The 22,306-nt window shown below is 42.6% G+C and overlaps 1 protein-coding gene across 2 annotated transcripts in view; it reads right to left on the reverse strand.

Moving 5' to 3' along the window:
- The window catches only part of FARS2 (phenylalanyl-tRNA synthetase 2, mitochondrial), a 430,241-nt gene that overhangs the window by 22,669 nt on the left and 385,266 nt on the right, over window positions 1–22,306 (reverse strand). Inside the window, exon 8 of one of the 2 annotated variants that reach the window (XR_012157338.1) lies at window positions 11,947–12,125. Coding sequence is in view for 1 of the 2 variants with exons in the window: in XM_073332131.1 (XP_073188232.1) it covers window positions 12,065–12,125 (61 nt within the window). In the remaining variant the exon portion in view is untranslated. Of the gene's footprint in view, window positions 1–11,842; window positions 12,126–22,306 lie in introns of those variants that run through there. The other variant, XM_073332131.1, reaches the window with a different exon arrangement.

The following is a 22,306-nucleotide window of genomic DNA, read 5'->3' on the forward strand; positions in this document are numbered from 1 at the left end:
TTCAGCAGGAGGTAGAGGTGATTATGCAACAACAGTACCAAAAACCCAGTGTGTCTTATAAAAAGAGATCAGTTGGCTAATCCTGTTAGCTCCCTAATAAATGTTCTGTTAGGGAGAGAGGACGTTAGGGTATGCAAGTGAGAGCAAGGACTGATATTGCAAATTTCTACTCTCATCACTTAGTTAAATGCAAGTACTTCATATCTAATACAACGGGCTGAAACATAGCAGCCTATAGGATTAGATTTTCAAAAGTGGCTAAGCAGCAATTCTGGGTGAATTTGAGACCCCAGAAAGGGGCCTGATTTTCAGAGGACAAGTGCTCAGCAGGTTTAAGGGTGTCTTAAATGTGACACCTAAAAATTGAGGCATAACAAAATCACTCGTGACTTTTCAAAATTTTGGCCTATATCCTTTTTCATTTCGCCTCCATTTGAACAGAGCAGGGCCCCTCCCCCAGCCATATAGTCTGGATCCTACTTTTGGGTAAATAAAGTACTGGGATTTTGCTTTGGACCAACCTCTGGTATTGACATAATTCTGAGAGAATAAAGAACCGCAAGGGACATGGTGAGGCTTTGTCAAGCTTCAGGGATGATGAAACAAACAGGATTTTTTGTTTCTAATGCTGATTATGCTTCTGTCATTATGAATTTTTCTAATAAAAAGAAATCACAGAGGAATTTTCCTTATTAGTAACAGTAAGTACATAACTAATTACAGATGGGAACAGCTGAGTCAACGATCTAGAAAGCTGGCAATGCCATTTAATAGCTGGACTTGAAGTTAGAATGCTGCTCAGAGTCAAACTGAAGTAGCTGTCGTGAAACTTTGAAGAATGACATCAGACGGCTTTGTAAATGTCCCTGAATTATGTGAGGTTTCTTGCCCATGAATTACAGGATCATAAAGGACATTGTTCCTAACTAACTGTATGACAACTTGTAGCCTCTCTCACTTAGTACTCTAAGCTTCAGGTATTTGAGGTGCCTCATAATTCACTCCAGCAGAATTTTGCCAGCACACAAAATCATATTGACTAACAGTCTGAGCATCATTTTAAACTAAGTTCACACTGTTTTATAGCAATATTATTCCTCATCTAAATGTTCACTTACAGATCCAGAAATCATCCAACCTTATTAAACATAGCTTTTTGTGTGTATGCACGCACATGTGCACACACACACCCCCCGTACCTAATTCAGTAGAAAGATATGGGCAAAAGTTGCAGTGGGGGAGGTTTAGATTGGATATTAGGAAAAACTTTTTCACTAGGAGGGTGGTGAAACACTGGAATGCGTTAGCTAGGGAGGTGGTAGAATCTCCTTCCTTAGAGGTTTTTAAGGTCAGGCTTGACAAAGCCCTGGCTGGGATGATTTAACTGGGAATTGGTCCTGCTTCGAGCAGGGGGTTGGACTAGATGACCTTCAGGGGTCCCTTCCAACCCTGATATTCTATGATTCTATGATTCTAAGTGAAAACTTGAGGAAGCCAAGGACGAGCCAAGGGCAGAATATGCTGGCATCTCTTCACTCCCTGATAGTCGCAGTGACCTTACACACTGTAGCACTTTTTTGGCATGTGTACATAGTCTTCTCCAATAGCTCATCTCGTGTTTTAGCTCATAAAGCCAAATCAGATCTTATGACTTGGCTCCAGCCTAGCTCTGCATTCAATGTTTGTGGCTTATAACCTGCTTCTGGAAAAAGGATGAAAGTGAACTTAAAAAAGCAGAACTGAAGTCTTAGCTTTCTATCTCCTCCCACAGGAGTTTATATAAAATTCCTGCAAGTAGCCCACAGACACAGCGGGCTTGGATGATTTGTATAAGGACATACAAGTATAATGTTGCAACAGCACCACTTATTTGGAATTTGGGAATAGGGGCTGGCTTAATGAATACCTTTGACTTCTTTTGCTCTTAGGGGTATAGCGGCATCTTGATGGGAAAGAACTTGCATTAATGTTAATAGACCTTACTGATTTGCATGCTAATGAGAATAAACTCCTCCCATCACAGCTAGCCAGGAACAATATTAAAACCTTAGGCAGAGGATGTCCAGATTTGAAATATTAAAGTATTTTAAATTGCACTTTGAGGGAATTCAGAACAGAACGTAAGAAACACTGCAGACAAAGGAAACAGCTATTCCAGAAAATGTCTATAATTTTCAGGGATTCCTTTTATTGCTGATGGCTTCCAAATATTTCTGCCCTTGACTAAGGTTTTTCAGTTCCCTTGTGCCTCCCAGTAATCTCTGCAGAGGCTGAACAGAATTGCACCAGAAAGAAGGAACTGCAGAAGCACAGACATAAAATCCCTCAGTTAATGAAGGAAGCTTCTTCACTCACAGATTGAGTACAAACAGTGTTCCTTTTGGAGGATCACACCATACTGGACGTGTGCACGTACTAAACAGAACCAAAAACAAGGAGAAGGGAAATGGAATCTCTAGCAAACAAAAGACAGCACCATGTACAAAATCTCACTCAAGTGAGTGTGGGGTTCAAATTCTAATTCCTTACCTATACTTTCTATTCTTTTAAATTCATACAGTCATATTGTTGTTATTCATTATTTAGAGGGCTATTAATGTGTCTGGAGCTTTACAAAGCACATCGAGCTAGACTGTGTCCAGCTACTGAGTGGCTGAGCAAAAGGGTCAAGGCACCAGAAGGGTTCTCTTCTTGTGTTCCTCTGCATGGTAGCCAGGTAAAATCACAGTCCCACACTTCCCTAAACTAAGAGACTGCTCTCTCCTCATGCCTCTCTGGATATGTATGTACTAGAGTTTATACTTGAGTCAATAGATTGCCAGTGAACTCTCAGTAGTTACAACCCTTACGAAGGCCAGCCTGGACGCTTCCCCAAATGTTTGTTACATGATACAAACATCTATAGCTCATCCCAAATAGATCCCTATGATAAACTCTAAACATTTGTTGTCTGGTACCTCTGGGCTATGTCCATCCGAATCCAAAAGTTGGATTTAACATGAGTTACAATCCTAGAGTAGTCAGGGCAATTTGTATTTAACATGTATTAGCTAGTAAGGTAACCATAAATCAGCTGACATATTTCAGCTACGACTTGCCCTGTCTACCCTAGAATGTCAACACCTCTTAGGCTTTGTCTACACTAGCACTTTTGTCAGTACGACTTTTGTTGGTCAGAGGCGTGAAAAAAAACAAAACCCCGACTGACAAAAGTTTCACCGACAAAAGCACCTTTGTGGACAGCACTACGTCAGCAGGAGACATTCTCCTGCCAATATAGCTACTGCTGCTCGTTGGGGGTGGTCTAATTATGTTGATAGGAGAGTTCTCTCCTGCCGGCATAGAGCAGCTACATGGGAGACCTTACAACAGCGCAGCTGCAGTGGTACAGCTGTGCCATTGTAAGGTCTGTAGTGTAGACATGGCCTTAGTTAACATGTTAAAACACACTCTTTTTCCTAGTGACGATGACGCCTGTGCAGACTACCCTTTACAAACATGTTAACTACCTCAAGTTAACTCACAATTAACTAACTAGGTAAAGAAACTCCAGTGAATATAGACTTCTGGGTGCTTAATGGTCCACAGACGGTGAAGAGGTTGAGCCAAGGTGCCTTCATTCACAGCATTACTGCAAATAGGGTTCCTTTTATAGGCTTATACTCTACTGGATGGATACATATACTAAGAACTAAAGCAAGATGGGAAATGGAATCTCAGGAGAACAAAAGACGGCATCAAGAAATAAAGCGTAAAAATCTCACATGAGTGAGGAGGTTTGGATCACATCTGTCATAAATATAAAGGGAAGGGTAAACCCCTTTGAAATTCCTCCTGGCCAGGGGAAAGCTCCTCTCACCTGTAAAGGGTTAAGAAGCTAAAGGTAACCTCGCTGGCACCTGACCAAAATGACCAATGAGGAGACAAGATACTTTCAAAAGCTGGGAGGAGGGAGAGAAACAAAGGGTCTGCCTATATGCTGGTTTCTGCCAGGGATAGATCAGGAATGGAGTCTTAGAACTTTTAGTAAGTAATCTAGCTAAGTATGTGTTAGATTATGATTTCTTTAAATGGCTGAGAAAAGAATTGTGCTGAATAGAATAACTATTTCTGTCTGTGTATCTTTTTTGTAACTTAAGGTTTTGCCTAGAGGGGTTCTCTATGTTTTTGAATCTAATTACCCTGTAAGATATCTACCATCCTGATTTTACAGGGGGGATTTCTTTATTTCTATTTACTTCTATTTTTATTAAAAGTCTACTTGTAAGAAAACTGAATGCTTTTTCATTGTTCTCAGATCCAAGGGTTTGGGTCTGTGGTCACCTATGCAAATTGGTGAGGCTTTTTATCCAACATTTCCCAGGAAAGGGGGGGTGCAAGTGTTGGGAGGATTGTTCATTGTTCTTAAGATCCAAGGGTCTGGGTCTGTAGTCACCTAGGCAAATTGGTGAGGCTTTTTACCGAACCTTGTCCAGGAAGTGGGGTGCAAGGTTTTGGGAAGTATTTTGGGGGGGAAAGACGCGTCCAAACAGCTCTTCCCCAGTAACCAGTATTAGTTTGGTGGTGGTAGCGGCCAATCCAAGGACAACGGGTGGAATATTTTGTACCTTGGGGAAGTTTTGACCTAAGCTGGTAAAGATAAGCTTAGGAGGTTTTTCATGCAGGTCCCCACATCTGTACCCTAGAGTTCAGAGTGGGGGAGGAACCTTGACAACGTCCTAATTCTATACCCATTTCTTTCTATACTGGCCAGTTGAGCTGGCTGCATAGGGGGAATATGCTGTACTCTTTGAAGGGGGTTAGGAGTGGCACACTTCCACTTTGCACTGAGGAATTCTGTGCTGGACTGTGCTGCTTTGAGGCACAACACCTCTCTACGCTCCAGCTGCAACAACATGGCTCTGCACTGACCCATACTCAGAGCTGAGCCTCTCGGGGGCAACACTGAGCCCTGTAGAAGACAGGGACCTTGCTCCAAAGCAATGCAGATGCACATGCTGCACAGTACAGTTCAAACTGTGGAATTGATAGGGGTATTGATAATGGAGATGGCTATGTCCGAGGGCTTCACAAAAGTAGGTATTAGGCAGGCTTGGAGTGGGCGGAGGGGGACTTTCAGTGGACGGGATGTGGCAAGCTATACCAACTAGTCAAGGAGGTTGAATCATCTCTATGACACCAAGGCAGAACTTGTGCAGACCTTGGAGGGCTCAAGCCTGGAAGTCAAGAAAAGGAATTCTCACACTGTTGTCACTCCTTTGAGACAGCCTCAGCCTTCACTTTGCTGCTGTGTTAGTTCAGCCATTCATCAGCCGCCTGAAGGCTGCACTGTGCTACTCTGTTGTTTATTGCTCACCAAAATACCATCATTCAAAAAGGCTGGGTAAAACTAGGAAGACTAGGCTTCAGAAGGGCAAGCACGACTCCTATTTTATGAACAACAGGCTACTAGAGAGCAAGCAGGACTCCTAGATTTAGCCCTGATCCAAGTCAAGTCAATTTAGTTATGCCTTTAAATGGCCGTAAGATATCTGAGCAAAGATGAAATCATAACTGGGATTTAATTTGCGGGTGTGGGGAAGAAGGTGAAGTGTGTGCTTACGAAAATACTGAATTGATTATCATATATTTATATATAATAATTCAGCAATCAAGTTGCAAACATCTAGAAGAGAATAAGGTGATAAGTAGCAGTCAGCATGGATTTGTCAAGAATAAATTGTGTCACACCAACCTGATAGCTTTCTTTGATGGGGTAACAAGCCTTGTGAATAGGGGGGAAGTGGTAGATGTGGCATATCTTGACATTAATACAGCTTTTGATACTGTCTCACATGACCTTATCATAAACAAACTAGGGAAATGCCACCTAGCTGGAGCTACTATAAGGTGGGTGCACAGCTGGTTGGAAAATGATTCCCAGAGAGTAGCTATCAGTGGTTCACAGTCCTGCTGGAAGGGCATAACGAGTGGGGTCCCACAGGGATCAGTTCTGGGTCCAGTTCTGTTCAATATCTTCCTCAGTGATTTAGATAATGGCATAGAGAGTACACTTATAAAGTTTGTGGACGATACCAAGCTGGGAGCGGTTGTAAATGCTTTCGAGGATAGGATTATAATTCAAAATGATCTGGAAAACTGGAGAAATGATCTGAAGTAAATAGGATGAAATCCAATAGGGACAAATGCAAAGTACTCCACTTAGGAAGGAACAATCAGTTTCACATATACAAAATGGGAAATGACTGCCTAGGAAGGAGTACTGCGGAAAGGGATCTGGGGGTCATAGTGGATCACAAGCTAAATATGAGTCAACAGTGTAACACTGTTGCAAAAACAGTGAACATCATTCTGGGATGTATTAGCAGGAGTGTTGTAAGCAAGACATGAGAAGTAATTTTTCTGCTCTACTCCACACTGATTAGGCCTCAGCTGGAGTATTGTCCAGTTCTGGGCGCCACATTTCAGGAAAGATGTGGCAAAATTGAAGAAAGTCCAGAGAAGAGCAACAAAAATGATTAAAGGTTTAGAAAACATGACCTATGAGGGAAGATTGAAAAAATTGGGTTTGCTTAGTCTGGAGAAGAGAAGACTGAGAGGGGACATGATAACAGTTTTCAAGTACATAAAAGGTTATTACAAGGAGGAGGGAGAAAAATTGTTCTTCTTAACCTCTGAGGATAGAACACGAAGCAATGGGCTTAAATTGCAGCAAGGGAGGTTTGGGTTGGACATTAGAAAAAAATTCCTGTCAGGGTGGTTAAGCACCGGAATAAATTGCCAAGGGAGGCTGTGGAATCTACATCATTGGGGATTTTAAAGAGCAGGTTGGATAAACCCCTGTCAGGGATAGTCTAGATAATACTTAGTCCTGCCACCAGTGCAGGGGACTGGACTAGATGACCTCTCGAGGTTCCTTCCAGTGCTATGATTCTATATCTATTCATCAAATTCATTTCAGACAACATAGTATCTGGCATAGACTCCAGTAAATTATATAAACACATGATAATTCCCCATACATGATTCATGCATGCTGATCCAGAAACTGACTTTAGGAGTCTGGCTGCACTGGGGAAATTTTCTAACAGGTTTTAAAACAGGTTAGAGCTGTAACGTAGACCCAGTTTTGAGAAAACCTGGATTTGTGCTGGAAATGGCCCACCTTGATTATCATATACATTGTAAAGAGAGTGGTCACTTTGGATGGGCTAGTACCAGCAGGAGAGTGGGGTGGGAGGAGGTATTGTTTCATGGTCTCTGTGTGTATATAATGTCTTCTGCAGTTTCCACAGTATGCATCCGATGAAGTGAGCTGTAGCTCACGAAAGCTTATGCTCAAATAAACTGGTTAGTCTCTAAGGTGCCACAAGTACTCCTTTTCTTTTTACTGAACCAGTTTCCAAACCAGTTAGAGAATTTCTCCATTGTAGATCTTCCCAAGGTGGCTAGGACTCAGACGGCTAGCTATTTTGGCTGAATGGTATGTTATTTAAGAATATCTAACATATGTAACCAAATACAAACATTTTTGAAAACTGCATTCACACTGCAAGTGCTCAACCAGTTCTCCTTAGTATCTGTAGTGTATTTTTTCCTGAAAAAGCTAAGGTCTAGGGAATGCATTGTGTGCCAGTGGACAGGGTAGTGGAGTGGGATGCAGAAGCCCTGGGTTCTATTCCTGGCATGACTGACACTGATCTGCTACAGCACCTTGGGCAACTAATGTAACTTATCTGTGCTTCAGTTTCCCTGCCTGTAAAGTAGCCATTAATAATATATTTGCAAGGCACTTTGCCTGATGTAAAGTGCTACATGAGCCTTAAGTCTGACTATTACAAAAAGGACAGGGCACAGGTGGAAGTACATGTTGTATCCTTTCAAAGGCTAGTGGAGCTGCCACTATAGTACATGTGGGCAAAGCCCTCAGAGGAATTCTAGTCGAGTCCTTAGGAATTCTGCCAGAGGCTCTTGCCATAGCATGGCTTCCACCCCCCTACCTCACCTAACATTGGCTATGACTGAAAGCCACAACGTGATCCAAAGTGAAAGTTTAAAGGTGAGTATATAGATTGTACATAATCTTTCAAAATCTGAACTGTGTTCATGGGCTTAAGATTGCAATATCAACACTTCAATTATGGCTTCTAAAATGCTTTGAAGATGAAATGCTCAATGCAGTAGATGTCCTACTCTAAAGCCATATCTATACCAAACCTTTGGTCAATGCAAGATATTTTGGTGTAAAGCCGCCACAGTTAGTATATCACTTGTGTGCCTGCATACTGACTCCTTGTGCCAGCACTGTGCATAGGCCCCCGAAGTGCTTGTCACTGCACAGTGCAGTGCACTGTGGATAGGTATCCCAGTGCGCAACCTGCCATTGTATGGGAAATTTTAGCAACACATGGTGGGTCAGAAATGAGTCACGCAATGGTGAGTGGGAGCAAGGGGCCAAGTTCCCATCATGAAAGTTCTCTATCCCATAATGCCATCCACATCCATAATTTTGGCATCTTTTTTGAAATCCCATGAACCCATGCTGCACTTCTCTTTGCCCGCCATCTCTGACAGAAGCACGGAGCCCGCACAGCACAGCATTATTGTCCTGAAAATTACAAACACAGGGTGAATGATCTTCTGGTTTTTGCAATGCCACAAGAAGAACCACTTCAGTGGGGAATGTGATGATTTAGTGGAGGACAGGATGCTGTGGGACATAGCAAAAGCTGGTGGCATTCATGGAGCATATGGTGAACAGTTGCTTCTGGGCCTGAGAAACAAGCACTGACTGGTGGGATCACATTGTAATGAAGGTTTGGAATGATGAGCAGTGGCTGCAGAACTTTTGGACGTGCAAGCTCTTATTCCTTGCTTTGTGAGTTGAGCTCGCCCCAGCACTGTGGCACAGAGACACCAGAATGAACACTGAACAGTGGCAAAGCGAGCGGCAATCGCACTGTGGAAGTTTGTGATGCTGGAGTGCTGCTAGTCAGTGGGAAATCATTTTGGAGTTGGAAAATCCACAGTGTCGTGCCGGGCAGTTAATTGTCTCTTGTTATGCAGGACTGTGATTCTCAGTAACGGGCAGGACGTAGTGGCTGGATTTGCAGCAGTGGGATTACAGAACTGCGGTGGGGCGATACATGGAATGCACGTCCCTATTTTGACACCAGACCGCCTTGCCACAGAGTACATCAATAGAAAGGGCCACTTTTCTCTGGCTGTGCAAATGTTGAAAGATCACCAATGAAGTTTCACCACAGCAGAGTTGACTGGTCAGGGAAGTTACATGACGCATGTATCTTTAAGAACATAGAACTGTACAGAAAGCTGCAAGAAAGGATATTCTCTCCCGACTGACGGATTACCATTGGGAATGTTGAAATGCCAATCATGATCCTGGGGCACCCAGCCTATCCCTGGCTCATGAAGCTGTACACCGGCCACCTTGATGGCACCAAGGAAAGATTCAATTACAGGCTCAGCAGAATGCCAGTTGAATGCGCTTTTGGTAGATTGAAGGGACACTGGAGTTGTTCACTCACAAGACTGGGATATTTTTCTCACTGAGAGTCAATGGTTATAGATGCCTGTTGTGCGCTGCATAATATCTGTGAGGCAAAGGGAGAAAGCTCAGCACAGAGGTGTGTGGCTGAAGGAGACCTTGAAAGGCACTTCAGCAGTCAGTCACAGTAGTGTGGTATTGTGGGCCGTGTTTACCTGGCCCTGAAGTTGCTGTTTTTTCTTTTGGGGGGTGAACGGCTGTTAGGAATTGTATGGTGCTTAGTGTACATTTATAACTATAACACTGACTGTTAATGCACCTATTAATTTTGCAGTGCTTGCTGTACATGTATAATTATTGCACTGTGTTTGTCACTGACCCTGTGCATTCTGGAGTGCTAAGCATTCTGCAGCATTTGTTGTGAAGTAATACAGATTAATTATTTTCCAAAAAACAGATTTTTATTGCATACCAAAACCAGTGCAAAAAACCTATGTGCAATTAAAAGAAATTAATGGAATAGAACTTAACAAGGGAATGGGCGACAGGGGATGGATCACTTGTTGATTACCTGTTGTGTTCATTCCCTCTGGGGCACCTGGCATCAGTCACTGTCCGAAAGCAGGATACTGGGCGAGATGGACCCTTGGTCTGATCCAGTCTGACCATTCTTATATTCTTAAGGGGAAAGAACACTGAAGTCCATGTGTCAAGGTTCCTTCCCCCCTCTGAACTCTAGGGTACAGATGTGGGGACCTGCATGAAAACCTCCTAAGTTTATTTTTACCAGCTTAGGTTAAAACTTCCCCAAGGTACAAACTATTTTCCTTTTTCCCTTGGACTTTATTGCTGCCACCACCAAGCATCTAACAGATATATAACCGGGAAAGAGCCCACTTGGAAACGTCTTTTCCCCCAAAATCCTCCCCAAACCTTACACCCCCTTTCCTGGGGAAGGCTTGATAAAAATCCTCACCAATTTGCATAGGTGAACACAGACCCAAACCCTTGGATCTTAAGAACAATGAAAAAGCAATCAGGTTCTTAAAAGAAGAATTTTAATAGAAGAAAAAGTAAAAGAATCATCTCTGTAAAATCAGGATGGTAAATACCCTACAGGGTAATTAGATTCAAAACATAGAGAATCCCTCTAGGCAAAACCTAAAGTTACAAAAAGACACAAAAACAGGAATATCCATTCCATTCAGCACAGCTTATTTTCTCAGCCATTTAAACAAACAGAATCTAACGCATATCTAGCTAGATTACTTACTAAGTTCTGAGAGACCATTCCTTTCTGTTCCCGGCAAAATCATCACACAGACAGAGAGAGCCTTTGTTTCTCCCCCCCTCCAGCTTTTGAAAGTATCTTATCTCCTCATTGGTCATTTTGGTCAGGTGCCAGCGAGGTTATCCTAGCTTCTTAACCCTTTACAGGTGAAAGGGTTTTTCCTCTGGCCAGGAGGGATTTTAAAGGTGTTTACCCTTCCCTTTATATTTATGACACCATGTTAATCCATTTTGGCTACACATATAGCAACTGAAGTTCTCACAGGAAGCTGTGGTTGTCCTTACTGTCCCCTGGTGTTGAGTGGTAGGGGTAGGGCTGTGGCCCCTGATGCCACGTTGAATGTTGGGGGGGGGGATGTAGGGAGGTGCTAAAATAAAGTTTTCCATTGACTGCAAAGAGAGTTGAGCCCATGCTTGTTGAACGTGTAGGTCAAACAGAGTCAGCAGCATCTGTGTTTGCTGTTGGAGAAGCCCCATTATGTTCTGGTGCATCTCCCTCTTCTTTTCCTGCTGGGACTCCTGGGCCTTTCTCCTGTAGCTCTTGCCCTCTTGCATCAGACTGTGAACAGAGGGCAAGGCTGTCTGAAATACTCACCCTCCAGGCCATCTGTTCACAGTCCAATGCAGGAGTGGCTTGCAGGATCTCAGAGAACATGTCCTCTCAAATCCTTTTCTTTCTCCTCCTTATCATGGTCAGGGATTCCGGGGGTGTGAAGGGGGGCCCTCAAGACCACAACAGCAGCAGATAAAACACACAGAGGTACCGTTGTATGTATAGTCATAATGGAAAGTGAAAGTTAAGCTTCAGAACTCCGTTCCCTTGTCCCCCAAAAGTTTTAAACAAGACATGCTTACTGACATGTCAGAACCGCTCTCCAGTCACAGTCATAGAGAGTGTGGCCTGCCAGGGGCAAGGGGGTGGGGAAATGAGAAAGAAATGATTTGTTTACATGTAACAGTAAAATTTCAGTCCCTATTTCCATGGGTACAAGTACAGGGCACTAAATAGTGGCACTATTTTCCGCAGGCGGTGGTGATTATAGCTAGCTCATTCCTGAGGGTAACAAAGGCACAGAGAGCACAGCTGCTGCTGGCGTGCTGAAGCTGCCAGGATCCATATGCCGCTAGGCTGTTTATTGCAGTGGTACCTGCCAGAGTCATTGCAGACTGATTGTCCTGCTGTGGAGGAAGGAATAAGGCTGCCATCCCTAGAAACCTTCAGGAGAGGATTGCAGAGTATCTCCAAGAAAGTTTCATTGACGTCTCTCAGGAGGATTCAAGGGACATCCTGGTTACATACACAAACTGCTCCTCTCTTCGCCTCCACCTAATGAATGGGAATGAAAAGCAAATAACAGCTCTATCTCTGTTTGTTGTCCCGCTTCTAATACAAGTACATGAATGAAAAATCGATACCTGTGTCCTGCTAACTTGGGGTCAGGCACCGTCTGTACATTTAAACATTGTAATGGAAAATGCATTCACACACTTACCTCAGGTTCCTTCCCTGTCATCGGGCTCGCCCTTGCTCAGCTGCTGGGACTGACTGGACTGCAGTAGAATATCAAACAAGTCCTGACTTGTGGCACACAACATGGGAGAGCTTCTAGGTGTGGTCACCAGGCTGGGCAATCAGGAAGAGGCATTTCAACATTTTGTGGGATTTTTGAAGGGCAGGGGTTTTTGGCTTCCAGTATCTGTGACCTGTGGGCAGTGGAGTTCACAACTGTGACCAGAGCGGTGAGTGTCAAGCATTATGGGACAGCTGCTGGAGGACTGTTAGGGTTGACATACGTAACAGAGTGTCTATACTCACGTCGCATCAACCTCAGCACATCACCCATGGCTCTACGCCACTCAGGGAGGCGATGCGACTGCGTCACCATAACAAGGCACTTACATCAGTGGGAGACAAGTTTAAGTGTAGCCACATGCATAAAGAGGTCAATGAAAGGCTGCTTACATTGATCTAACTTTGTAGTGTAGACCAGACCTATGTATTATTATTAATATCCTGCTCTGTGTACAGGAATCTTCCTAGAAAGGGACACCTCTATTTCTGTGCAGAATAAAAGATGGTCCTAATAGTACTAATTAAAGCCTTTCCCTATCTTTTATCCAATAATCCTATAATCTTAAATTAACCAAATCCTTTCTTGTTGGTTATGCACAGCATTCACAGGCTAGGCGAGACAAGATCAACAACAAAAATCCTTGCAGAAAATAAATACAGTGAACCACAGTAAATTGGGAGCAGGCCCCCCAAAATGGTGCAAAATTCATAGGGGACACTGTTGCCATAGTAACCAGCATTACAGCTTGCTTCTGATAATTAATGGAGGGCTTTGCTATGACAGTATTCGTGAAATTTCACTTTCCCCTGTGCTCCACTGCAGAATGCAGTATCATTTCCCCATTCATAAATATTTCATTACCACAGTCAGCCATGTTTCATCATCACTGATAACACTCAGCCTAACCCACTCATAACTGAATTTGTATAGCTCTGTCCCTACAGCAACTTTCATTCTCTCCTTTTACTTCTGCAGTCTCCGTTTTTCTTGCTTGATATCCTTACGCTGCAGAGGTATTGTTTTGGACTAAGTTCAAGACCCACTTTCCCCCCCCCCCCCCAACTAAAAAAATCAATACAAGATTGTAAAAAATATCATACACCTATAATATATATATACACACAAATATACACAGATAAAATGTACGTATAGCTATCTCTGTATAACACTGTTTAGAGAGATGCACTGCAGATATACACAGTAATTCACAGGACACTGGCTCCAATCCAGCAAACCACATGCATGTCTTTAAGCATGAGTTGTCCCATTGATATCAGCTCAGTGCCCCACTAGTCTCACTATGATCAATAGGATGTGCTAAAGGACTTTGCTGGATTGGGGCCTTATTATCCTCCATGAATAACGAGCTAGTGGAGACTATCCAAAGCATGGGGGCATAAGGGGTTAAAGTGATACAGAAATAACTGGGGTAGAAAAGGAATTGTTCCAATTCCTCTCTTTAGTACCAAAACTTTTTGTTTAAAATGACTGACAAAGGGTAAGAATACATTTCATGAGTAAGAGCATTTGAGCGTCCTTGTTGTTTATCACTTGACATACTAATTTTTGGTACCTTTCTGTTGTTTTGTTATTATGGTGACTTTGAAAATATCCTGGTAGCCAAAGGGCTCACAGATCCCAACCCTCAGGTGCATAATTATCTCCTTAATGCCAGATCAAGTTCTATCATTAGCTGTGATGTTTCATAGGCTGTCTCTAGGAGAAGATTTCTTCAGCCAAAGGAAAATAACCTTTAATCATCTGTAACCCTTTGTGGAGCATATTGTATGTTTCATTTAACATATTTTCTCATGTGCTTTGTATGTATTTCATAACATCTTTCGGTCTGTGGGCCAAATTCTGCTCTCAGATGTGTTTTTATGGCTTATATGGACATCAGTGACAGATGCATGCATCTCAAAGCGGACTGTAGCCCTCGCTATATAAATAAGAGTAGATACATTTCTCTCTCACACATGGGAGAAATCTGCGTAATCTATTAAACATGTGGTGGCAATATTCATGTGATAAATTGCAAAGCCATTCAATAAATACTATTTATTTTCCTATGCCATGCTATCTGTATGACCAGCTCTGATGCCATTTACACTAGAATCTTGGTTTAGCAGAGCTCTGTAAATCCATTTCCTAAAAGCACAATAAAAGCATTTTTCATACATCTTCACCCACAAAATCACTAGCTTTCTGCAGCTAAAAGAGAAGGCTAGAAGGGAAGGAAAGGGTACTTATGAATTATTTTGCCTTTGGCAAAAAATCCACTAGTACAAATTCCATTGCTAACTATAAATTGTAATTATTTTCTCTTGCATGCAAGAATTTCCTGACCGTTAAGGCCAGGCACAAATATAGCAACAGATATTTTTTTGTCAGTATGACTGGGACAGGGATGTAATGAATCAACTTTATTTTGGAATCAGCTGGTGGGCTCCTTCCCATAAAGATGTTAGGATGGAGAATTCAGGCTACCGGACTGACCAGAAGACATCAAAAATTAAGGAGTAGGCCTCAGCTCAGGTTTTCAATGCGAAGAAAGTTGATTACAATTTTGCCTTGAGTCATGAAATTCAATCAAACTGAGAGCAAGGGCAACCAAGATCTTTTTAAAGATGGTCATTATGTTTCTGATCTTTCATGATGAAACAAATTAAAGACCAGTTTTGACTATAGCATTACACCTTGAGAAATGCAGACTACACTATTACAAAAGCAAAGCAAATACTAGAGCCACATCCAAATGGACTGATAGGTCTAAAATGAAACAATCCTACCATCTAAGTAGTATTCCAACAATTAAAATGATCCCAGGGTCATGGCAACACCATGGTGCAGTACTGGTGCATACCGCAAGTATGTTCGGCCGTCAGCCATCCAGAAAGTACGACAATAACCTACTAATTGCACATCTCTGATGATCTCTTGCTATTAGATTATGGCTCCTTAACTTAATTGCTTTTTAGCTTTAAAGAAAAAGTGTCAGTGAGTTTTGTGCAATATATTCATCCATGGTCAAAATAAGTTGCTAGAAAAATAAGAGAAAATAGTGCTGAAAAATAAAAGTTATGAAGACCATTTCCCCACTATTTTGTACTATTTGCATAATATATATACATCTTTCTCATCAACTTAATCCTGTTTTTCTTATAAGCTAGACCCTGCCTCTTTTGTTAAAGTGCCCTAAGTCCCACCCATTTTGTCAGGGTTGCCCAAACCCCTTCTCCCATTGTAAAGATAAGACCTTTGTCTGTAGTCATATTGCAAGGCCTAAATCCTAAGGCCTTTGTCTGCAGCCTGGTTAAAAGAGCAGCAGTCATTAGCTGAGAAGCAGGAAGTCACATCCTCACATTCCATCTAAATTACATTAAAACAATGTAATAGGCTGTTAAGAAGGAGACCCAGTCCTAATAGCACCCTCTATCACCAGATAAAGAAACAGATCTTAAGACGGTTAAAGAAAACTTAGTTTGCTAGCATCCTGTCTGGCAAGAAATCACTTATCAATAGTTGTGGTTATGAAATTCTCATTTCTTTATTGTTTTGTCATTATGGTCCTCGCTTCCCTATTGTTTGTCTGTATGATTTCTGTCTGGTTCTTTGGTTCTTTCTGTCTGTTACATAATTAATTTTGCTACGTGTAAATTAATTAAGGTGGTGGAGTATGATTGGCTAGAGAATTTTGTTAGGATTGGTTAGTGAAATTTTAGTAAAATAATTTATTAAAGTACAGCTAAGCAGGACTCAAATGTCACTATATAAACTGGGGTCCAAAAAGGAGACTGGAAGAGAAGGAACAGAAGAATGATAAGAAGTAAAGACCTGGAAGAAGAAGAACTCACCTCCAAGACACAGCCTAACATCAGAGCTGCGAAGAATCCTCTGCATGACCATGATGTGCAGCAACCAGAATGCAGATGAGACTGACCTTGCTTGGCCAACAGGGAAAGTTCGTCTACCTGATCAGAATTGGTGAGCATAGCATTGTATGCTTAGCATGTGTATTCTGCTTGGTAATTGTCAATAAATAGAGAATGAGGATATTACTGTGTAATGCTCTTTCACTGGTAAAAAGTCCTGCAAACCCGCAGAAAATTATGCCCTGAGCCCTAGGAACAGGTTAAGGGTGGGTGTCCTAGAGTCTGAGCTCACAGAAGGTAAGGGTGGGTGCCTAAATTAAGAGGGTTCCGCCTTGAGCCCTAGCAACTAGGTAAAGGTCAGTGCCCCTAGCGTGTGTGAATAACAGAGATTTTTGTGCAGGTAACACCATCTTTCAGAAGTTTAGTTACAGCAATCTGTGCTTCAGACACTTTCCCCTCACTTTCCCCTTAGTTTGTAAAAACTAAGGCTCCAGTCCTGCAACCCACACAGAGCTTCATCGAGTTCAATGGGAATCTGCCCATGCAAACCCTGTTGCAGGGTTGGGGCCTAAATTTGGCATGCAGTTTTCACACTAGAAAGTGAAATAAAAGCAATGGAGACCTTGAGACTTTGGGGAGCATGAGCAATATAAAATAGTCACTGTTTCTCTTTCAACCTCTCACTTTCCTCACCACCCTCACAACGGCCTCTCCAGGACTCTTCTCCAAAGGCAGCTGTTATCACCTACGTCATCCAATCTGAGCCCCACAATTTAACATAAAAGGCATCGGGATTTTCCCCCCACAGTAATGACTTCCTACCGTGTCCCTCTGGGAGATTGTTCATGGCTGTGGCTTTCATGCTAAAGATCCAGCTGGCCAATCAGAATGCAGCATTGGACAATTATGACATCATCAGCAAGAGTCTACTATGTTTTCTAAAGAATAATCCCCGGGGCTGGCGATACCTCAGTGTGAGCTCAGCAATAGTCTATTGGCAGAGATCCAGCCAGAGAGATTAGGCTGACGTATAAAGCACTGACACACCTACTGTGCGTGATGTAAATCGGAGAAGCTGGGATGTCATTTTATGACATATGGGACACATGTAGCATATAGTTTGAGGATTTGAAAGGCTCTGAAATCCTTTGACTGGCATCAACAGTCATATGGCATGTTAAGCGTGTAGGCTTAAGACTTTATGTTTCTACTTTCTATGCAGTCACAATATTCATCCTGTGATGACTCAGCCTGATCTGTCATCAGGGCCCCGTTGAGAGTGCACAGCTGACACATTTGACACTCCACAGGCTACCTAGAATCAAAAGAGAAAATACGGGCATGCTTTTAAGTGGAAACAAGCTACCAAAGCCCAATGCAAGAGGACATCGACTAGAAAGTGCAGCTCTGATTCCATAGCATAGTAGTTAAATTGCCTTTTGAACCCTCTTTGAACTCTTACCACCAATGTAGCCAGCAGAAATTCATAGTTTTTTAATCAGTTACAGAGTGAAGTTTCCTTGGTAACTGCTGTATGTTTGATCAGGCCTTCAGCGTTTGGTCTACCATTGTTTCTAGAATTCTTTCTGTGTGGAGGTACCTGATTTGAGATCCTGCCTACCCATCTCTCTTCGATGTGGGACACATTCCTCATGTTTAATCTGAGATTTGATTCTCTCCAGGGCCAGATTGGGCACCCTGGGCCACATCAGAGAAGATGTGAAGTTGCACCACCCCATGGGTGGGAATTTGCCTCAGGAAGCATCTTTCCCCCTGGTGCACATGGAGCCTGACCTAAAGCCCACTGGCATCAATCAAAAGGCACCAACATCAATGGGCTTTGTAACAAGCCCATGGGGAACATGCATACCACATCATGCCTTAGGATGGTGCAACAGCCTCTGTGTGTCCGAATAATTCTACTGGCCAGTGCAGGGGAAGAGGGGCTCCCTCCCTGCTTCCCCTTCAACGCTTTTGGGATAGTTTGTGCCCCGGGGTGGTTGGAGTGAGCAGTCCCTGCGCATCCCAGAGAACAGGGCCTGTAATTGTGTGACAGGGGTGCTCTACATCTGAATACATGTAAAGAGTTAGGCTCAGATCTACAAAGGCACATAAGTTCCGAACTTCTGTTGAAATCAGTGGAATTTAGGAGCCTAAATATCTTTGTGGATCTGAGGCTTACTAAATAATGTGTCAGTAGATGGCGCTCATCTGCTCTTAACATCTGGCCCGGAGGGAAGAGGGGGGCGATCAGAGAAGGGGAAACTCCTTAAACTCCCTCTTGTTCATGGCACCCCCAAAAGAACCAGAGACCATTCAGCCCATAGTATTTCCTATTACACCCTATCAGGAACTTTTATCTTCTAGCAGATATTTGTTCATCTTAGATGAGATGGAGAACAGAATTAAACCAAGCAAAACTGAGAGCTCAGCTACGTGTGTTGGTGTCACAGGAACCCAGAAAGTCAGAGATATTTCAAAGTGCAGCCTGGATACAGAAAGTTATCCCTTGCACAATATATTGCTCTTCTCTTTTCTTGTGGCATTAAGCGATGCTGTCACCAGGGCAACCGGCTGAATTCACGTGCCTGTTTCCCAGATAACCCTTCTCACAGTATTGTACCAGATACGGTAGTTTGTACCTGTGCGATTGGGATGTGCTGCGGTAATCATTGACCCGCCTCATTAATTGCATGGTAATAATTAACTCTTCGCTAGCAACTTCGCATCTGCAGCTCTCTAAGTGCTGAACTAAGACAGGCAAGTATTGTTCAAAGGGGGGGAGAGAAAAAGAAAAGCAACTTGCCCAAGGTCACATAGCAGGTCAGTGGCACCAGTGGAGCAGAACCTCTGTCTCCTGACTCGCGGCCCAGGGCCCCAGCCCACTGGGTCACACTGCTTACACCAGTGCCCGCAGCTCTTTCGCCAGTGCGGACAAGTGGGCTTTACAATCACACCCCTCCGCTTTTCTATACTGCACTTGCCATTTAAGCTCTGACCTCTGTCCTATATATATATATGTGTCCTATATGTGATCCATATCTTAGGTCTTGTGTACACTTAAAATGCTGCCACATGGGTTGTCTTCACCAGGAGCGCATGTATTGATTGTATTGTCAGCGTGGGGCATTGTGGGACGGCTCCTGAAAGCCAGTAACAATCGACGTAAGCAACACGGTGTCTACATTGACACTGCATCAACCTAATTGCATTGACCGTGACTCTACAATGCTCCGGGAGGTGGTGATACTAAATAGGCATAGAGTGGCACTTATGTCAGCAGGAGTCAAATTTAAGTGAAGACACTTCCACAGCTGGGTCGATGCAAGGCAGTTTACATTAACCTAACCATGTAGGGTAGACCAGGCCTAGGTAATCCACCTCCCCAAAGGGCAGTTGATAAGCCGAGTGAAGAATTCTTCCATCAACCTAGAGCACATCCCTGAGAGACTTAGCTATACTAAAGTAAATTCCTAGTGTAGACCAGGCTTTAATGTCAGATCACATTCTTCTATCAAGCAAAGCAGATGTAGCTAGATTTTACTTCCTATTAAAGCATTTAAGTGACTTCAGAGCTTAAATCCTATTTTCAAAAGTCACTTACAATATTTAGGGACCTGAGTCCCATCGAAAGTAAAATGCTAACCTAACACCTAAGTGCTACAGCTGGTCAGAAATTTGCCAGTGGAACATTTTATCATCAGAACTTTCATGAGAATCTGTCCATTTTGCCAAATCTTCTGAAGGACATCGGGCAGGTTTCCGCCTGGTTTCTTGCCCACTTGCTCGCATTGAGGGCTGCCACAGAGCAGTGACCCCAGAAGACCCATCGTGGACTGAGGTTGTCGGGGCTTCCAGGCTCCCTGTTTTTTGGCAGGCTGCCAGATGGGCAGCTGAAGCGTGGGGAGCCTCAGCGATTTCATTTTTAAAAAGTCAAAATGAAATGCCATTTTGATTTTTCAAAATGAAAATTCTGGACTGCCCCCGTTCCTCAGGACATTACAAAAGTCTGAGCTTTCATTCTGATGTAGAACAATTCATTCTCTTTTCAGGATTTCCCACCGAATGGAAACACTGAATTCTGACCAGGCCTACGAAGTACTTAAGTTCTGCATTCACAGAAAATCAGAACCGATTTGTGCATGATCTGATAAACAAGGAAAGAGGACCAAATCCAAAATGAATGTTATTTGAAATGAATATGCAGTTAGTTCTGTTTACAAAGGGCCCAAGCAGCTTTAGTCATTCAAGATGCAATGGCACTTCACACAAAAGTGAGAACAGGTCATCTTCACTAGAAAATTAAATTGAGTTAAAATGCAATTTTGAGGCATCATGTTTATGAACCTGATGCTAAACATGACTTTTAAATCAGTGTAGACAGGGACAAGTTGATTTTAACATCATGTCACCTACTCATAAGGTTCACTCTCTGGTTCCAACAGGGTTTATTCATGAACAGCTGACATGTTCTATACATGGTTGTCCCCTTCATGCTAGATGACACTTCTCATCTGAAGATCTCAAAGCGCTAGGATGGGTTTTAACATGACCTAATTTCCTAGTGAGGACAAGCCCTAAGAGTATTGAAACCTCTGTGTCCTTGCTGATTCCCAACCGTTTATATTTTTGCCAACCCCAAGCATTCAAAAATGAAGTGTCAGGCTAAAATCATAAGATTGGCTTCCAAATCATGAGATTTAAAACAATAACAAGTTTCAGATTCTTTTAGTTAGCTTGTCTGTTTTTTTGAGACTTTATGGTTCACATGTTCAAGCTTTCCTCTGCAACCAAGAGGACTAGAAACTTGAAAGAAAAAAGAAAGAGAGATTCTTATGTAATCACATGACTCCAGGAGTTGGGGCTTTAAGAAAAACACAAGGGTTGTAATCAAATCATGAGTTGGCTGGCTCTGTCTATAGCGGTCATCTCTACTAGTAATGTGGCGTGCACCACAATATCAACACAACAACTAATCTAAACCTGGAGTCAACGCCTCAGAAAAATTAGATGCTGCAATAAAAGAGAGAAATTCCCAAAAGGAAAGAACGTTGTGAACAAAGTAGGCCACGGTAACCAAAGGTGTATTGAGCCAAATAGAATGACATCATACCAACCTTTGAAGGGCTCTGGGGATTATATTTAGGATCACATTGGTTCAGAAGTACCCTCTCTTTCCCTGGCTCAGCCCTGAAGGAATGTCAGGAGGGAGCACAAGGCCAAGTATCAACGTGGTCAGCCTCAGACAGGTGCTCAAGAAACTCAATCAGTCCACCTTAAAGAGGTCCCTCATAGTTTCAATGACATAAGTTATTCTTCGCTTCCTACCCTAAGCTGTTGTGTAGGGTTTCTGTTTGCTGTTAAACTATAGCGTTTTAGTCCAGAGGTTGCTGAATTTCAGTGATGGGTGAAATAATTTCTATATTTTACACAGAGAGAGAGAGAGAGACTGAAAAGCAGTCTGCGATCCTTCAGGACAAAAGCAGCTCTATAAAAATATGCCATTATCTTAATCATTTTCAATGTAACAATGTTCACGTTCCCATTTGCAGTGCTATTTTTGAATAGTATCACTGGCCTAAAGAACACTCCATCCCTGATGCTGTCAGTCTGGAACTTTTTATGAGCATGACATTCACTTACAGGGCTTTTATTCTTTCCCATTGCTGAGCTTTTCTTTCAGTTTTGTCTCCATTTCCCCCTCTGAGCTTAGAAATAGTCAAAACTCATTACAGAGAATATAATATCATAGACATTAGAAATGGAAAGGACCTATTAGATCACCAGTCCAGCTTCCTGCCAATTAAAGACTGTTCTCTAGCATACATTTTCTAATGCTTTGTCCAGTCTAGTTTTAAAAACGTCCAAGTAACTGGGCTACCACTGCTTCCTTTGGGAGACTATTCCACAGCCTAATACATCTCACTACCAACAAATTCTTCCTGCTATTCAGCCTTTTACTGTCATACTATTTAGCTCTAGTTATATCCCAGTACATCACACTAAACATTTCTCTCTGATTGGTGTTTACACCCTTCAAATATTTGTGCACGTTCATATCC

This window comes from Lepidochelys kempii, chromosome 2 (genome assembly GCF_965140265.1).
Source record: "Lepidochelys kempii isolate rLepKem1 chromosome 2, rLepKem1.hap2, whole genome shotgun sequence".
Classification (NCBI taxonomy): Eukaryota; Metazoa; Chordata; order Testudines; family Cheloniidae; genus Lepidochelys; species Lepidochelys kempii.